Here is a 17,578-nt window from a genome sequence, read left to right on the forward strand (position 1 = left end):
CTAGAGTATGTTACCAGCATCTAGTGGCTTCCCCATTGACACATGAGAAAAAGGCACAAATTGTCTAATATATTGCATTTGCTGTTCAAAATTTACTTTTTGACATACCGGCCTAGTTGGCATGGTTAGTAAATAATTAAAATCCTTAGTAGCTTGGAACACAAAGTACAGCTGAGGCCGCTGGAAATGTCATTGGTTTTCCCAGGTATTTATTCATCAACCAAAGTATTTGACCTGATGTAAGCACTATATGAAAAGTTCAGGGATAGCTAAAGTTACAACAATTCATCCTGAGGGCAACCTGAAAGTCTGCACCAACTTTCAGGGCATCCATCCCATGCCTGTTGAGACATTTCATTGCAAACCACATTTGTCAACCACATGATGGTGCATAAGGAAAAGTCTCTTAGTTATGTAATCCACTTCGTCCCCTGTACCCTGACATCAGGTCACAATGCACTCCCTCCACCATTCCCCATCCATGGCAACATAATGAGCCACATCTTGGGTAGCTCGTCAGTAGCACAGTTCTGTGCCAGGTCATTATTGGTCTTCCAGGTTTTCTTTTCCCTCAGCGCATCCTTTGGGATGGGATCATAGTCCATTTTCAGCACATGGCCCAACCATCACGGACGCACTGCTGCCTCATTCCAGCGTTGATGTTCTGGCTTTTGATGTTTGATCTTGAAGATGCCAAATACCTTTCCCAGACACCCATTGTGGAATGCTTCAATCATTTTAATATAAGCTCTGTTTTTTTGCCAACATTTAGAAACACACATTAAGATAGTCTTGATGTTACTGTTTGATAACCGCAACCTGAGCTTTCTCCAATCTTGCCTATATGTCTTACTGCGTCCCCCTGTCCATGCTAATGCTAAGGCTTCCTCAACAAACTCAGGAAAAATTCAGGGCTCACCATCACTAAAGCCATTGTGTGCCTTTCATGTAATGTATAGGGACAATTGTGATTGCTTTGCCATTTTAAAGAATATTTTACAATGTTTTTTTTTTATTTATTTTGTATGTGTATCTATTTAGCAGTAGTATCTATTTACAGATGGCACTCCATCTGGTAGATGCTGAGATATTTCACTAAGATAGATAGATAGATATTTATTGATTCAAAAAAATGGGAAATTACCTTAGATACTCAACTTTGATCTTCTGTTGGCCTCAGATGAAAAGTCTAAGGGCAATGGGATTCATCGTCTTGGTGTGATGAAAAATCTGTACCAAATGTCATGGCAACCTGTCCAATAGTTGTTGACATACTTTGCTTTGGACCAAAACAGTGGACCAACAAACATTGTCATTCTTGGAGCTGATAGCATGGCTACCCAAATCATATGCAAGAATAAACAAGCAGGCACACACCCCAGCTCAATCATTCCCAAGTTAAGAAGGAGGGTTGGTGGGCTAAATCTATCAATATTGCCACAATGTATGAAGACAGAACCCCTTGCATATACTATAAGACACACAAAAGCACAAAATCAGTAGAAAACCATGGATTTTTTTTTTTTATGTATTTTATTTTATGACTTTGCAAAGGTTTCCATTTCTTACTTTACATTGCAGAAATGAAATAAGCCTGTTTTGATGAGTTGCTTCAGAATTGGAGTGTAGGAGTTTGCCCCTATTTTTGTGTGTTGTTGTGTTTGTGTGTGTACACGTTCCAGTGTCTGCTCTTGCGGCAGTTATGGTCTGTGAAGAAGGAAGGAAACAGGGCACGGAGGTAACTGTAGCGCAGCCAGGGCTACAAACAGGATACAAACCACTGGTTGGGGACTCCCATTGTCGTCCAGCCTTGACCTTATTGGATTTCCCCTGGAAATGTTTATTCCCTTCACTGCACCGCTGAGAAGTAGCTCTCCTTCTATCTCATCACTATTTATTAAGGATGGCCCTAAGGAGTTTAATGGATTGTGAGGGTAGATGGGCAGTAGAGAGAGAGACAGAGAGAGAGAGAAAGTTAAAGCTGGAGTTGAAAGAGAAAAAGAATAAGGGGATGAAATATAAAGTAGTTGCAGCTTGATTTTCATCATTTTTTTTATCCAAGAAAGGGTCATGATGACATGAAATGGCATACGATTTGGGAGTGGACCACTCACTGCTCTCTGATTGCTTCTTTAGTACCTGCATTCTCTTCTCTTTGTTCAACTTAGTTTGGCTCGGACTTACTACAGTGGAGATGAATACTCGCCAGCCTCCCATGATTTCTGACAATTTTGAAGATTTACGGTTAGTGTGACTTAATACCGTCAGCAAAACGCTGTGACTTTTTTAAACATTGTTTGACCTTTTATTCTATGTGGTCTGCTGTCTTTTTACTTCCCTTATAACATGTGTAATACTTACACATGTTCTACTAAAATAATGTTATACTACAATACTGAATACTTATTCACAACATCCGGTTTCCAGGGTAGCTTTGCGGCTTTCAAAGGAAGACCTATTCAGAGACAGAGGAAAGCCCAGGGGATTTTAAAGAGTACTCTCCCCCATATTTGAGGGGATTGTCAGATTGTCAAACTTTGAGGAGAGTTCTATATAATTGTTGTCGGTCTTGCCCTTAACTTCACTCTTTATTTGTGTGCTGGAATGCCATAAAACGTTAGCCTGACTCCGCCCTCATACGTACTTCTACTCGATTTTCATTTTCCTTCAGTACTCCGTCTGGGTTTGCGGTATAATCTTGGATTTTTGCCGGTCAAATTTGTGTCGGTCCAATCATTGAACAGAGGGAGTGGTTGAGAACGATGACGAGGAGGTTTGGTAACCTTCGGTGAGTTTGGTAACGGCAGCGGAGAAAGATACGGTCTGTTGTGGCAACTCTTCTGAATATCCAGAAGTTAGCAAAAACAATCTTTGCTCATTTTTGTTGGTGGCCATGATGTTGTGGCCCTCCTGCACACAGGGTTCAGAAAAAGTTGGATTTTCTAGCTCATTCCGTTAGTGGTGAAGGATCAAATATAGTCAATATATATACATAAATCAAATAGTCACTAGTAATGCATGACTGCTGTTTAACCTGCAGGATACTCCTACGCTGGCTGGGTGCAAGGCCAGCATGACCATTTAGTCAATAAATGACACTTCAACCATGCTATGACACCTACTCAGTAAGCTTGGATATGGTCTGTGGAGTAATGACTGGCTCCCCTCTGAGACTCGACCGTGTTTAAAACATTCTGAAGTCTCATTGGAAAGCACTGATTGACATCCTGATCACTGGAGTGTAAAGGAACCAGATACACAGCCCCGCTGCACCCATCGGGACCGGAGGATAAGCATAAGCTATTTGTGTTACAGTTGTATGCATGTTCCTCCTCAGCACTTCCTTTCACTCTGGCTTGGACAGTGGATATTCCCTTTTGTATGTGTGTGTGTGTGTGTGTGTGTGTGTGTGTGTGTGTGCGTATGTGTTCCCACATGTAAAATGCTATATAGCACAAAACCGAAGGTAAGCACAAATGGTTCAACTTACACCTAAACATATGTACACATGTTCTCCCATTGGGCGAAAATAACAATGGGTGTGACAATTGATAATTTTCCCAGTGTAGTGTGGTCAAAGGCTTTTTAAATAATTTTGAAGAAGAGTGCCTTGGATTTCTTTTTTTCTATACTTAATTGAATTTCAGACCCCAAAGCGCAGCTTTAATCATCTGACTGAACTACCTGAGCACCCTGGACATTTTTGTCTTGCCATGTCATATTATTAAATATTTTTCTCTCTCCTGCCTAGTTAACAGTAACTTCTGGTTGGATTCCAACCTTTTAACTATCACCTCTGGTCAGGAGCATTAAACCAACCCCACACACACACACACACACACACACACACACACACAGACACACACACCATCTGTCATATTACCCATTTTCACTCTGCGACATGACATTACATCAAAGAAAGAAGTTTGACTGGAGAGGGCAGATATATTCATTGGCATACGGAAAGGCAATTGCATAGTGCATGTTAAACTGGAGCAACAAATTCAACATGAAAGTTATATCTTTGGTCTCATTTGTCAACCCTGTATGGATTGGATAGGGAAATGGATTGGGCCTTCTTTAATGATTTAGTCTTCTCTTAAATCCTGGAACATTGTTATCACCCACAGACAGAATCCCATAGTTCACATGTTACGGAACATTAGTCCTAATCTATATTATGTCAACACTTTCACCTCTGGATCACTCTCTGTGGATGCAGTGGATAATATGCTCTTCAACATGGGTTACTGTTAATTTAACAATTGTCTAATGGGCACTTTCTTCCTTTGTAGTCCACTGAGCCAAGAACATTGACTCTGCAATTTTGCCGCAGTCAAACCTTAATGTCCTTTTTCAGACTGCAAGACTCTTACTTAGGGAGGTGAAGGAGTGGCACGATGGGATGGTCGCTTCACATCCCACCTATACAGCACCCTCCTTTCATGGCAGACAGCATTTCATTCACCATTGAAGGCAGATCCCAAAGTGTAAGAGAGAATTAACGATTGATCAGTTAATTTTAGCTTGATTTTAGTTCACTTATCAGACTGTTTAGGATGTAGACCTGCACATTTAAATAGCAGGTGTTTGCTGTGTTATGATTACTTGATTGATTGGCTGAACACATGAGATAACACACAAAACAGCCAATTTTGTTTTGGAGAACAAAAACAGTGTGATCAAAACCAAGATAACAGCTGGGACATCTTTTGAAGACAAGACAAGCGCAGTGAACCATCTGGATAATGTATTGCTAAGACAGAATGACAAAAAGAAAAATAGCATTGTGTGCCCGGATGCAGCTGCCGTGCATGGATCAGCTGGCAATGACACACCGAAATGAGGATCTATAGACTAGGTAAACCCCTCCTAATCTGCCAGTGAATTGATTTCGCCCTGCAGCTCGGTCTGGAAACCTGCATGTTTAATTCTCCGGCTTCAGTTTACAATTTTGCAGGGAACCAATCACAAACTACCTTATCTACCTGGCGCGCTATTGGCAGGTTTAACACGATGATAATTAAGAAGCGACCAAGCAGCTTCTTGTTTACATTCAACATAGCGGCCACTGAACGCCACCGAAGCGCACCAACCCGTTGATGCTGCTGTTATCACCCAGAGTGTTGGTCCGATTGGTTGAAGGCCTATCCAATTACATTCAGAGTCAAGTCTATTGAGCTTAGCTTGGTCTGGTGATAGTAGATGTTCCAGGAAACAGAAGTAGAATTTTTCAGCCTTGCATGTTCATAAATATGTCTTTTTTCTTTCTCCACAGAGTGAAGTTGAAAGAAGGAGTGAGTTTTCTTGGGGCGCGTCCCAGCAATCCCACTCAATGGATAGTTAGTCAGGATGTGCGCAGCGAAGGCCACCGAGTCGTGACTCTCCACTGCCGCAGGAAGGAGTCTGGCTACGATCAGCAAAGGTCAGCACATTACTTCACTTTCAAGGAATACACCAAGTTTTTGGAAGATTGACCCAATAGTTACTCTTGTTTAGTAAAGTGATAAAAAACAACCTAAATAAATTATTACTTTTGGTCACCTGGAGGACAACAAAGCAAAACTTGACATACTATCTTATAATAAACATGTATATAATATGTATATAATATACATTTGAAATTGTGAACACGCAAGCAAACAGCTTCCTATTTATACCGTCATTATTTTACCCACTTGATGATTTTAATTCCAATATTCACTCTCCTTTAGCTCTGTTTTGGTCTTTACCAACTCCTGAGGTTAATATCGGACTTTTAAGCTGCTACATACTTCACTATATTCAGCTGCTATCAACTTGGTCTATCTGCAATATGTGCTGGGCAGGTAGTGTACAGTGAGTTTAGCAGAGTTTTTTTTTTTGAAAACAACTGCCTCCTGCAGCAGACAAGTTGGATGAAAGTGGTGAGAGCCAATCAAAACATTTATATCATGGACCATAAAACCCAAACCACATGCTAAAATTCTCCACAGAGTTAAACTGAACTGCACAACTGGGATATAATTCTCTGTGGGTTCATTACATGTTGTTAATAGTTGTTTTTCCATTGGTATAACATATGAAAACATGAATTATACATGCATACATACATACATACATACGAACATACATACATACATACATACATACAGACTCTATTTTTAAGTTCTGTAGAGTCACCATTATACTATGATTTCACACAACAAATGTTTTTCTTATCTTGTTAAAAAGTGTCTTTTTTTTTACATATCAACTTTTTTACATTTTTTGCACAAAAAAAAACTAAACGGAATTGCTTGAATGCATTTAAAAAATATATATATTTTCTCATTTTTGTGATACTCAACCATCGGTTTAGCGCAAGCCTTTTGACTTAGTAGTAGTTCAATCTCCATAACAAACTTTTGTTACAGTCCTTTACATAAGGTTTTGCGAGATATACACAGGCACTGATACATACAGTGCGAGTGGTTATCTAAGTGATGTCCCTGAAAAATGACACACTTGACTCCATGGGATATGCCTGTTTTGACCACTGTGGGGAGGGAGAAGTTAACAGACCATTGCTATATCCCCTCTTCTCGCTCTCCCTCCATCCTCTCCCTTCCTTCCCTCTCTCTTTTTATTTGCATACTTCTTTCCTCCGCTGTAATAACCACAAAGTTGTTTTGGTCATTTCCTATCTGTATTCATGTCCTTAAACTAATCTGGCAGATAGGCAAGTGATTGCCAGCACTGGGGAAAAGGTTGCTGTGTTAATTAAGTGCTGATCGAGGGCCTTTGTGTGTTTTAATGGTTTTTCCTTCTCGGATCAGGAAGTAGTTTTAATAGATCTTACTTTCTAGTGACAGGTGTAATTTTATGGATTAGAGGCAGATTTGGGGTTGGGTAAAGCTCCACTTATTTGCTCTTTAGCTTTCCGTTCCACTTAGCAAATTCTAAACCACTCCCTAAAGAAAACAGGACACTTGCCATCGCAGCTGCAACTTTATAATCAAAGTTGTGCAGGGGTTATTTAAGTGTAAAGCAGTCTGAAACATATGTAATTTGAATCCGTTGATCCACTGATTTGTTTAGACATGCTGCTATTAGTGGATCACTTCAAGGAATGATTAGAGTGCAACTGCAACGCACACAGCACTTTTAACAGATATATGTGCCTGCCCTTGAACGGCTTTAAAATCAAAAGCAGACAATAATGACTTTATTAAGAGATGTCTCATTCAGTCATTTGTCGTGTGATGATACTTCAGAGCTGCATTCAGACCAGCAGCTAAGTTGTGCCGTGCCATTAACTGATGGCTACAGATCTTGCTGGCATGCTTTCTACGTGGGTTTAATATTTTCACTTTTCTAAACATACAGTAGAACTTTATTTGACTTTATTTGACTTTATTAGCAGTCAGTTTCAAACATGAGATGCCACAGGATCTCAAAGTCTCCTCCGCACTGAAACTTCTTTTCAGACCTTCCATTCATTGGTATTATGTGTTTTGACAGCTCAGTCTGCCGACTGTCTGAAATTATACAGGGATGGAAAAATATTGTGTCGAAAATAATTTTGTTTGTATCTGCCTTAATCTACCCTCTTTTACTTGATTTATATATAATAATGCCCAAAATACTGCGACTGAATAAGACCCTTACAGCACATCATGAGCTGCAGTTGTTAGGAAATTATTTATTGTTATCAGATTTGTTGTTGCCATACAGTGCACATGATTTTAATTGTTTTATATGATTTTAGCTACAAGCCACACAAGCCATTTTGGTTCTCTTTGGGAGCTGTTATCAGCGCTTTCTCTGGAAATGGAAATTCAGTAAGCATGAACGTATTTAAAGATGTTTTTTGTTGAATCAAATTTTCTTTTAAATTTAACAAACACTACTTGCCAACCTGAATATGCAAGGGGGCTGGCCAAGTTTATCCAAGTTCAATTCTTGACCTTTAACAATATCTCTACCGTGGAGGTATTCTTTCTGTAAGCGGAGCTGCAACATCTTGAACAACATAAAGAGGAGCTTTCAGCAAACTGCAACAGTGACCATGAACACTTGGGAGCTGGTTCCTTGTTCTCCCCATTATGAAGGCATTTTTCTCTTTGCCATGGTCTCACGACCTCACCTTTACACACACACACACACACACACACACTCACACACACACACACATACACACACACACACACACACACACACACACACACACACACACTGTGTGTGTGTGTGTGCTCCATCACTTTAGAAAAATCATGTTTTATTGATTTACTAAGTGAAGGAGCCAGTGAGCATATTTAGTCTAATCCCTGCTGTTTGGGCCATGTACAATGGACTGCTCCTTAATCTCCACAGCTGTCAAAGTCACTTCACAGAGAAGACCAAAGACGCTCCGCGATGTCTATACAATACACATTGCTCCAATTTTTCTTTAGTCTTGTCCTCCCCCCCCCCAGTCATTTCAATGAAGCTCTTTAAGGAGGGGATTAGACATAGCTATCTCATCTGTTGAGCTGTCATTCAGCCCGCTTTCTTCTTTTCCGCTCTTCTTCCTTGAGCATAGGAGGATGATGAGGTGTGTGAATGCAGTAGGTCACACAAAAGTGGATCCTCTTGCATCTTATTTTTAATTTCTATTTTTTTGACAACAACATTATCCATTTGTCCACGTTGCTTCCATTCTCACCCAAAAGTACAATTTATTTGACACATGGCCTCTTTGACTTTTGAGTACTTTTGACTCAAATGTTATTGTAATTCCAATATGCAACTTAATTTTATATCATAAATGAAGTAGATGGGTTCTGATCCGTATCCCAGTTAAAAAACATTGTAGACCTGTGTTCTTCTACAAATGCAATCAACTACAGTTGTTTTTCAATACATATCAATACCTCACAGCACACCCCTCCCAAAATGACACCAACAAACATATATGTCATCAGTAACTGCACTTGTGATTGCTGGGAGGATGGCTTTTCATCTTGACACACACTCATACACACACTTGGAATGGAATGGCTCAGCTTCGGTGCAAATGGATTGTTGCCACTGCCATTGTACCCTGCATTATGGACTGGACTGGAGTGTCATTGAATAATGTGTGTGGGACCGCTAATTGAAGCCTGTGTATGTGTGCCATGATGGGAGATCAGCGCCACCGCAAGCATGAGAGCACTGGGAGACAGATGGGTCAGGTGTACTTTATGTGTAGGTTCACTAAGTCACTTGGAGCTGCTCACCCTGGCCAGCTGAGCCATCTTCTTCTTCCCATCCCCAGCAGACGCTCCAACCACCCCTAATGGCTGTGAATAACCATTAAAAGCAAAAAAGAAATGAAACAGACATTGCCACTTACTCTTGCTGCACCTTCAAATTGCCATATTGTTTTTGTCATTATTCATCAAATGATATGGATTTTTGCAGATATTCATCACACAAAACATTTTCAGAGGTATGTCATATTTCGAATCTGTTTCACAGCCCTGCAGACATTGGAATCTTCCCATGGTAATGCAAAGCTGCGCACTTTACCTGATCAACGGCATCAAGCCAAATAAAAGAAATACTGATGTGACATTTTTTCATCAAGGTGTGCTACAGTATAAAGAAAGATTGTGCTTATGACTGAAAATAACAGAGCTAAATTCACCATAAAGAAAAGTGCCACCAAACAGCTGATGTCCATTCTTTTCAATTCTCGAAATACATCGATTGAGTGTGCTGTAATGACTTAATAGCTTTCTGGATTTTGTCACAAGGTATTTTAATGAAAAGCCCATATCTACTCTGGTCAACAAAGACTTTTGGAAATAAACACTTGTTCATAAAGACGTGGAATTTGCTAAAATTACCCCGTAATGCCTAGCAACAACAAATGCCTGTGTACGTGCATATACCTGTATATATAACAAAGATGTTTGTTGTCTTTTTTAATCACTGTTACAATGTTGTAAGGAATTAATTAAGCAGTTTGTGTAAATGTTAGCATGCCTGGCTAAATAGCTTACCACCTGCAGGAATTATCCAGCATTATTTCTAAAGGTAAGAGTCATGTCATGAGCTAACTATACTATTATGTGGGGCCACAGGTTACACCATTGTAGTAGTCTAGCTTGGAGCAAACAACCTTTTATTACATTTTAATGTGGTAATTTAAAATAAATATATAATACTAACGCTAATTATTTCCACCACACAGTAGATGTTTTTCGCAGCAGAGATTTTGACCTACAGGGTATCTGGAAAAGCATAGGTGTAAAAAAAACATAATTAATGATGGCTGCATTTCATTTAGGAATTCCCTCTATGCTTCTTCACCGTCATGGCTTACTGGGATACTTAAAAGGGATGGAGCCAACGTTACTGTTATTACGTTACACCTGTGTTTTTCCTGCTATGACAAGCCAAATTGTGTGCAATAAAAAGGGTCCATACACAAACAAAGCTGCCCTTTATTTCTAATTGATCATCAGGTAGTGAGACTGCTACTGTTTGCCTCAGTCATTTAACAATACTAATATAAATGTGCTGTATTTATATAGCGCTTTTCCAGTCTTAACAACTGCTCAAAGCGCTTCTACATCTACAGGAAACATTCACCATTCACACACATTCATACACTGTGGCCGGGGCTGCCGTACAAGGTGCCACCTGCTCATCAGATAAACATTCACACACATTCACACTCCGATGCGCAGCTCCGGGGGCAACTCGGGGTTCAGTGCCTTGCCCAAGGACACTTCGACAATGACTGCAGGGGCAGGGATCGAACCACCAACCTTCCGATTGGCAGGCAACCGCTCTACCACTGAGCCACAGCCGCCCATATACTGGATGTATATACTAAAACTAAATTCTGATTGGCTTGCAGGTGTCCATATCCTGATAATGGACACCTTCCAGTGAAACTGTCTGTTCACCGTTCTTAATGAAATCGCTGGCTTCATGGTATTAGCCTGTATCTATAAAGAGTAACCATAGCATTTTCTGAGGCACGTGACCATTGTGTGACCAAAATAATGCCCTTTGAGGTGTCCATAATCAGGAATTTATAGACATAGCATGAAAAGGTGAAGGAAACGGAAAATATATGCATTTGATGGAATTTACTGCAGCACCGGAGGAAAAGTTGACAACTTTAGCTGTCATTTTCAGCCAACAAAATCCATGGTTTTCATCTAGAACTGAGAGGCCTGCTTTTGTTTTCTTCTGTGTGAAGACCCACTGTTTCAACTAAAGGGAGCTAAACTTAAGGGGGACAGGCTTTGTGAAACAGCCAGTTTCTAAAACTCTGTGTATTTGAATATTGTTGTATCCTCCCTTAAACACTTAATGCATTATTGATAGGCTGAAAAATAACACAAGCATGTTTTTTACATAGCCTACACCTGACTTTCCATTTTGTGAGCCTGTATGATGAGAGACAACTGTCTAGGGTCGTATTTGTGTATTTACAGCCCGATATACAGTACATGCAGATTATTTTTTAACCTTCCATCATATTTTAGGTGAACATGGCACCCTTTCTTTGACAGGGTGGAATTTTCAGTGAGGGTGCTTCAGAACGTCAAAGAAATCAAAATAAGTCACTAAAGAAGGGACTAAATTGATACGTGTAGTACACATAACACTGGCTGAAGTGCACTCTGGTAGATTGAAAAGTTCACTTTGTCACTATTAAAGGCTAGCCCATTCAAAAGAAAAGCAGTCCTGCTTCCTCAGCATGGCATAAGCCATAAGTGGAGACCTCAGTAAAAGTGCCATGTCTGGGCCTTGGTAGTTCATTAAGACTGTCTGGGTGCAGATGGATCTCCCTTGTGAGCCACCACTTCATTAATCCCCCACACCACACCCAGCAGAGGGGAGCAGGCAGTCCGCTCATTACAGCCACTCCACAAGATAGGCAGTCCAAGTGGGAAGGGGGGGGACATATATATTTAAATATCTTTTTTAATTTTCCGAACTTCAAACAGCCTCCTTGTGGCCTGTTTTACATTAAATCAAATCTGCATAGAGATCGGATTAATATAATTAAATTCAACGTACATTAATTTCCCTGTGAAGATACATGACTTTTCCTCTAAAGCAAGCTTGTAAATCTCATCAATGTGAATGGTTAGGAACCCAGAGGGAAAGAAATCATACAGCTATGTAATAACGGGGAGATTTGGCAGCGACCTCACAATTTATCTCAATTTCAAAGTCTAGAGAACCTTTAAGAACCTAATTATTTATAGTTTGTGACATTTAATGCAAAACTGCAATGAAATAAATGACCCAGGATAGCTTTTTCACTCCTTGCGGGCCCTGAAAAAATGTTACATTAATACGTGGCTGTATCGTTCTGTCTCTGATATCGTACGGTCCTCTGAGAAATGTGTGCCCATAAGCTTTGCTCCCGAGAGGTGAAAAAGTCAAGTTACAAAATGAATGACGAGGTAAGAGTAATGGACACAAGTCTGACAATCAGTGCGGTACATGAACAAGTCAGTGCTGTTTCTATGATTTTTAACTTGGTTTTAAATGAGTTGCTAAATGCTCTTGATTTGTGCTGTAGCCCTAAGAATGAGCCACACGCCGTAGGCTTTAATGCTGCATAATGCTGTTTAAATCAAGACTGAAATGAAATGGCCCAATTACATTAGGGCCAAGCAGGAATCTTAACTTGACAGCCTTAATGCTAACACCCTTAATAATGAATCAGCTCCATTCCCACTGGCCTTCATTTACCGTAAACACTCTCAGTTGAGCTTCCTTGGCAGTATACACAACTGTCTACACCGTTCTATTTCCTTGGTCATCTCTTAATGAAAGAAATGACGTTCATGATCAGTGCAAGTGTGTGACAGCACGAACAAATCACAGCTTTTTACTCACACTCTTTTACTGAATCTTTTTTTTATCAAGATTGAGTGAACACTGTTATTAGGTGCCATATTGTAAGGTTGATGAGAAAGGAACATTCAAATTGTTCCTAATAAAATAGAATTTGTTTCTTTTATCAAGACCGGAGCAGAGATGTGGACTAGTCTGTGTCTCCCTAGGACAGCCAACTGATTACAGCAGTCAGCCCACATTACAACTGACTGTTCAGGCTGTTCCTCTGTTCCATTGCAAATGAAACAATATGGGAAATAAAGTCCCAATGTGCCTCAGTACACTTATCCCCACTTCACCAATTAGACAGTAATAACACTTAATGGGGAAGGCCTGATCTGTACTGTATACATCTACATCAAGTGACCATTAAGTTGCTGTGTTAAGTATCCTTAAAATGTAAAACGCATCCATACATCACATTGGCGTCCCGCTGTGACTCAATTCATGCCATGGCGGATGCTGTCCATTAGAATTTATTTGTGGCCGACACCATGGAGTAGATGCGCAGCAGAGAGAGACAGATTGAGGTTTGCATGTGTCCCATAGAGTTCATGTGTGTCAGATTTACAAAGGTTTATGAATGAATTTTCTTGCTCTTAGAGGTTAATCCCCCAGAGGATTAGATCTAGTAGCCCATGTTGTTTGAAATGTTACATTACCAGAGGTTTTCTTTTTATGTAGTTACTTACACTGAAACTGCTTTTTAAACTACCTACTATGACAAGTAAAATGACTAGTTACTAGGTCGTCACATTTATGTTATTTTTCTACAGATTTAATTGGATATTTGGCAATTCCCACATTGAGTCGTACATACTATACAACAGGACAGCTTTTGTTCTGTTGCTTTCTTTGGGTGTTATTTCAAAGTTTTGGGTGTGCATTTATGTTATGTGGGTGTTAGTTTTAAATGGTTGAGTTGTTCAGGATCATCTACAATTGTTGTTGCAGCAATCTATGCATTGTCATACTTTCTGTTTTGTTGAAACTAATGTGTTGGTCACATTGTTCTTAAAACTATGCTGTTGGTTATAAAGGAGAAAAAAAAACATTTAAAAGGCTGACTTCTTTAGTTTTGATAAGTAGAGACTATAGTTTCCTATTTTTTATAGTGATGGGACAACGGCTCTTTTACGCAAGTTGTTTCAACCGGACTGTTGTTGGTTGACCTACTTAGTTAATAGATTTAGTCACCGGTTTCCGTGCCCGTGGTGGGGGGGAAACACAAGACATAAAGGCTCCTGGGATCAGTTGATAACTCAAACTTGCTGAGAACCTAGACACTCGTTTGATTACTAAGACTCATGCACCAGTACTCAAGTAGAAGTACAGATACTTGCGTTGAAAAATACTCTAGTAAAAGTAGAAGTACTGATTTAACTTCTTTACTTAAGTAAAAGTAACAAAGTACAGGCTTAAAAATTTACTTAAGGTATAAAATTAAAAGTAGCCTTGCAAATTACATTTTTTTATGCAAAGCTACCAGGACCACATGAATGTTACTAGAGTGCAAGCTGAGAAACTTCAGTGGACATGGATGTCTGCCAATAGGCCTCACATGTCTATTGTGACAGAGATTGGGACTCCAAGTTCCCGCATCAAGATGTTGCATCTGGGAACTCACCGTTGGAAGGGCACAATCCGAGCATTACAACCAACCAGAGCAAGGCTAGTTGATGGATTAAACTTTTGCCGAATCCAGTCGGCAAAACTCAGAAAACATCTTCCTTTTTTAAGAATGACTTTAGTGTTTAACTCCAAGTCTTCCAGAGTAGCAGCCAAAGCCGGTTCGAAAGGCCGCTGTTCGTCAACAGAAGCAACCATCTTATTTGTTTTCAAGTAGCAGGGTATTCACCCGTAACTGTTGCACTCCATACACGATGTGATTGGCCTGACCACAATTTGGTTGGCAAACAGAGAGTTTTTGGACTTACCCTAGCTGCAAATTACCTTTGGTGGCGCTAGGGTGCATCTATATTTCTATTCTATCGTTCCACACTGAACGTTTTGACAATTTTTAGGGGTACTTTCAGTGCACCGACTTTTTGCGTTATCTACACTATATACTTAAAAAAAATATATTTGAAGTGTGCAAGCAGGCGGTTTGGGACACAGCTACAGCCTTAATGATATTTCATCATCCAGACCCCTTTTTCAATGCAAAGCATTGTCCGGAGTCTTTCCTAAACACAGCTGTGTCACCCTGTATTCCCTGTGCTTCTTCCACTGTGTTAACACCGTCATTTTGCAGACTGTAATCCCAAGAGTTTGTCTGGGATTTTATTTTAAAAGTAAATGTAACAAATTACTAAATAAGTAGATTTGTTAGACTTATTAGTGGTCCCTCTCTACAGTGGTCGAGCTAACTAGTCATCCGGATGGGACAGATTGACTCCTCCTTGCATTTACATTCTTCCTCTGTAAAAGATCAGGAGTATTTGGTTTTGTTTTGAAATGCTTCAGTGTGAAAGAGAAGCTATGAATACACACCGCATAGATTTATTTCCAATGCTCTCCTCCCATAAATAAATGTATGACTGTACGTACCCTCTGCAGAAATGTCATTTAGTTTTCTGAGCAGATAGACACAGTTTAGACCTTTTGTTAGATCAAAATTGTTGCTGTGCTCGCTGCAGGTAGCAGCACTCAGCCCGGGAGGCAAAGTGGATTGAGATGTAAACATGCAATTGTCTACGGGCATTCGGACAAACATCTCAATTGTTTCTCTTCTAATTACATCTTTGTAGTGTCTATTGAACAAGTACTCAGTTTGGATTGCATTGCAATGAGTTTTCACTCATTCAGCTCGCTCTGCTGATGAGCAACAACCGAGCAGTGAGCAGAAGCTCCACTTGTCTTTAATATTTCCCGTCAAATTTCTTACAAAAGCTTCTTCCCCACAGATGTATTGGCTGAATAGAAGAAGGAACGTTGGCCTGCAATTGGCTCCAATTAACCTCAGTTTAGCTTGGCCTTCAAGATGATTGGCTTTTACACCAAAGCCTATTCCACTAAAAGAAATGCCTGGTCTGGCACCAAATCTGTCTCATTTCTCTAACCTGCGCAGGAGAAATATTTAAATAAGCCTATTAAAACTGGCCCTAGGCTGTTGAGAAAAGGAAGGAAGCAGTTTTGGGACTGGAGAAAAAAATAGAAAAAGGGGTTGGGGAAAGGGAAAGAACTCAGAATGTGGAACCCAAATGAGCAACTCAGCTTTCATTTAGAAGCAGATCCAATCAAGTAGAAGACAAACAGGGAAGGTACAAGTCACATCCTCTCTTCCGCACTACAGCACTTGTGCATGGCAGCCGACAAGCAATCTTTTGCTGTCCTCTGCTATCATTTCCAGCCTAACTGGTTGAAAGCGGAACTCTGTCCAGCTGATAACATTCAAGGGAAAGTATAGGATGCCACCGTAGGCTCTTCTCTCTGCGCTTGCCTGTTACGCAGGACTTACCAGCCCATGACACGTAATCAGGCCTGTGTGTACATCTCAGCGGACCACAGTGGTATCAGAAGCTGCACCCCGAGCGCCTCAACACAGCAGGGAAGATGCCTGCAGATGAGATGCCACACTTTGTACATGTCACCTCTTTTACCTTGAACCTGCAGAGACACACCCTCGGCATAGTCATATGGGCGGAGTGCATGTTTACACACGGACTGATTCATGTGAGTGATTCAAGTTCCAACCTCAAATGATCAGTGGTGGAAGAAGTATTCAGATCCTTTACCTCCGTAAAAGTTCTAATATCACACTGTTTAAAAACTGTGTTACAAGTAAAAGTCCTGCATTAAAAATGTTACTTAAGTAAAAGTATGTAAGTATCATTAGGAAAATGTACTTAAAGTAATAAAAGTAAAAGTACTCATTGCAGAGAAATCCTCACATTTTAGAAAACAGTAACAGAGTTCTGTGTTTAATCGGCTAATTTATTTCAGCTGTATACTTGTCGGCCTATATATTGTTGGGTAGTTTTCATTTATGTTTATAACTATGTGTGTTTTGCTTGGAAAACTCTTCATTTGTAAAATAACTAGTAACTAAAGCTGTCAGATGAATGTAGTGGGGTAAAAAGTACAATATTAATCTCTGAAATGTAGTGGAGTAGGAGTAGAAGGTGGCATGAAAAGAAAAGACTCAGGTAAAGTACAAGTACCTTAAATCTGTACTTAAGTACAGTACTTGAGTAAATATAGTTAGTTACATTCCACCACTGCAAGTAATAGTGAAGCATCAGAAGCTGTCTTTGGCTTGTGGAGGCCAGGTTGAAAAGAAATGCACAGAAGCTCCCCAGTTAAGTGATGACTTCACTGTCTTTTGTGTCAAGACCATGTATTCATTACCACCTTTTAAAAAGACCTTGATGCAAACCTGCATGCTTTTTTTCGTAGCTGATGTGTCTGTCAGTGGTGGCAAAGCCATAATAGCATCTTAGGCATGTCCAATGGTGGAAGAAATAATCAGATCCTTTACTTAGTACTAAGTTAATATATTATACCCCACTGTCAAAAAAGAATTTGCATTATAGAATGTTACCTAAGGGAAAGTAATATCATAAGGAAAAAGTACCTAAGCGTTACCTAAAGTACGGTGGCCGACCAGGGCAAACGCCCTGCAACTTAAGAAAACACGTGCAAATAGACAAAACACAAGAAAATTAAGAAAACATCTTGATAAATTTGACAACAGGTGCAGCATTTAGCAAAAACACAA

At 39.9% G+C, this 17,578-nt stretch overlaps 1 protein-coding gene across 1 annotated transcript in view; it reads left to right on the plus strand.

The window, feature by feature from the left end:
- si:dkeyp-14d3.1 (transmembrane protein 132C) overlaps positions 1 to 17,578 on the plus strand; it is a 141,990-nt gene that overhangs the window by 67,642 nt on the left and 56,770 nt on the right. The window contains exon 3 of the mRNA XM_034871995.1: positions 5,279 to 5,425. Coding sequence (XP_034727886.1) covers positions 5,279 to 5,425 — 147 coding nt within the window. The remainder of the gene's footprint in view (positions 1 to 5,278; positions 5,426 to 17,578) is intronic.

This window comes from Etheostoma cragini, chromosome 5, assembly GCF_013103735.1.
Source record: "Etheostoma cragini isolate CJK2018 chromosome 5, CSU_Ecrag_1.0, whole genome shotgun sequence".
Taxonomy (NCBI): domain Eukaryota; kingdom Metazoa; phylum Chordata; class Actinopteri; order Perciformes; family Percidae; genus Etheostoma; species Etheostoma cragini.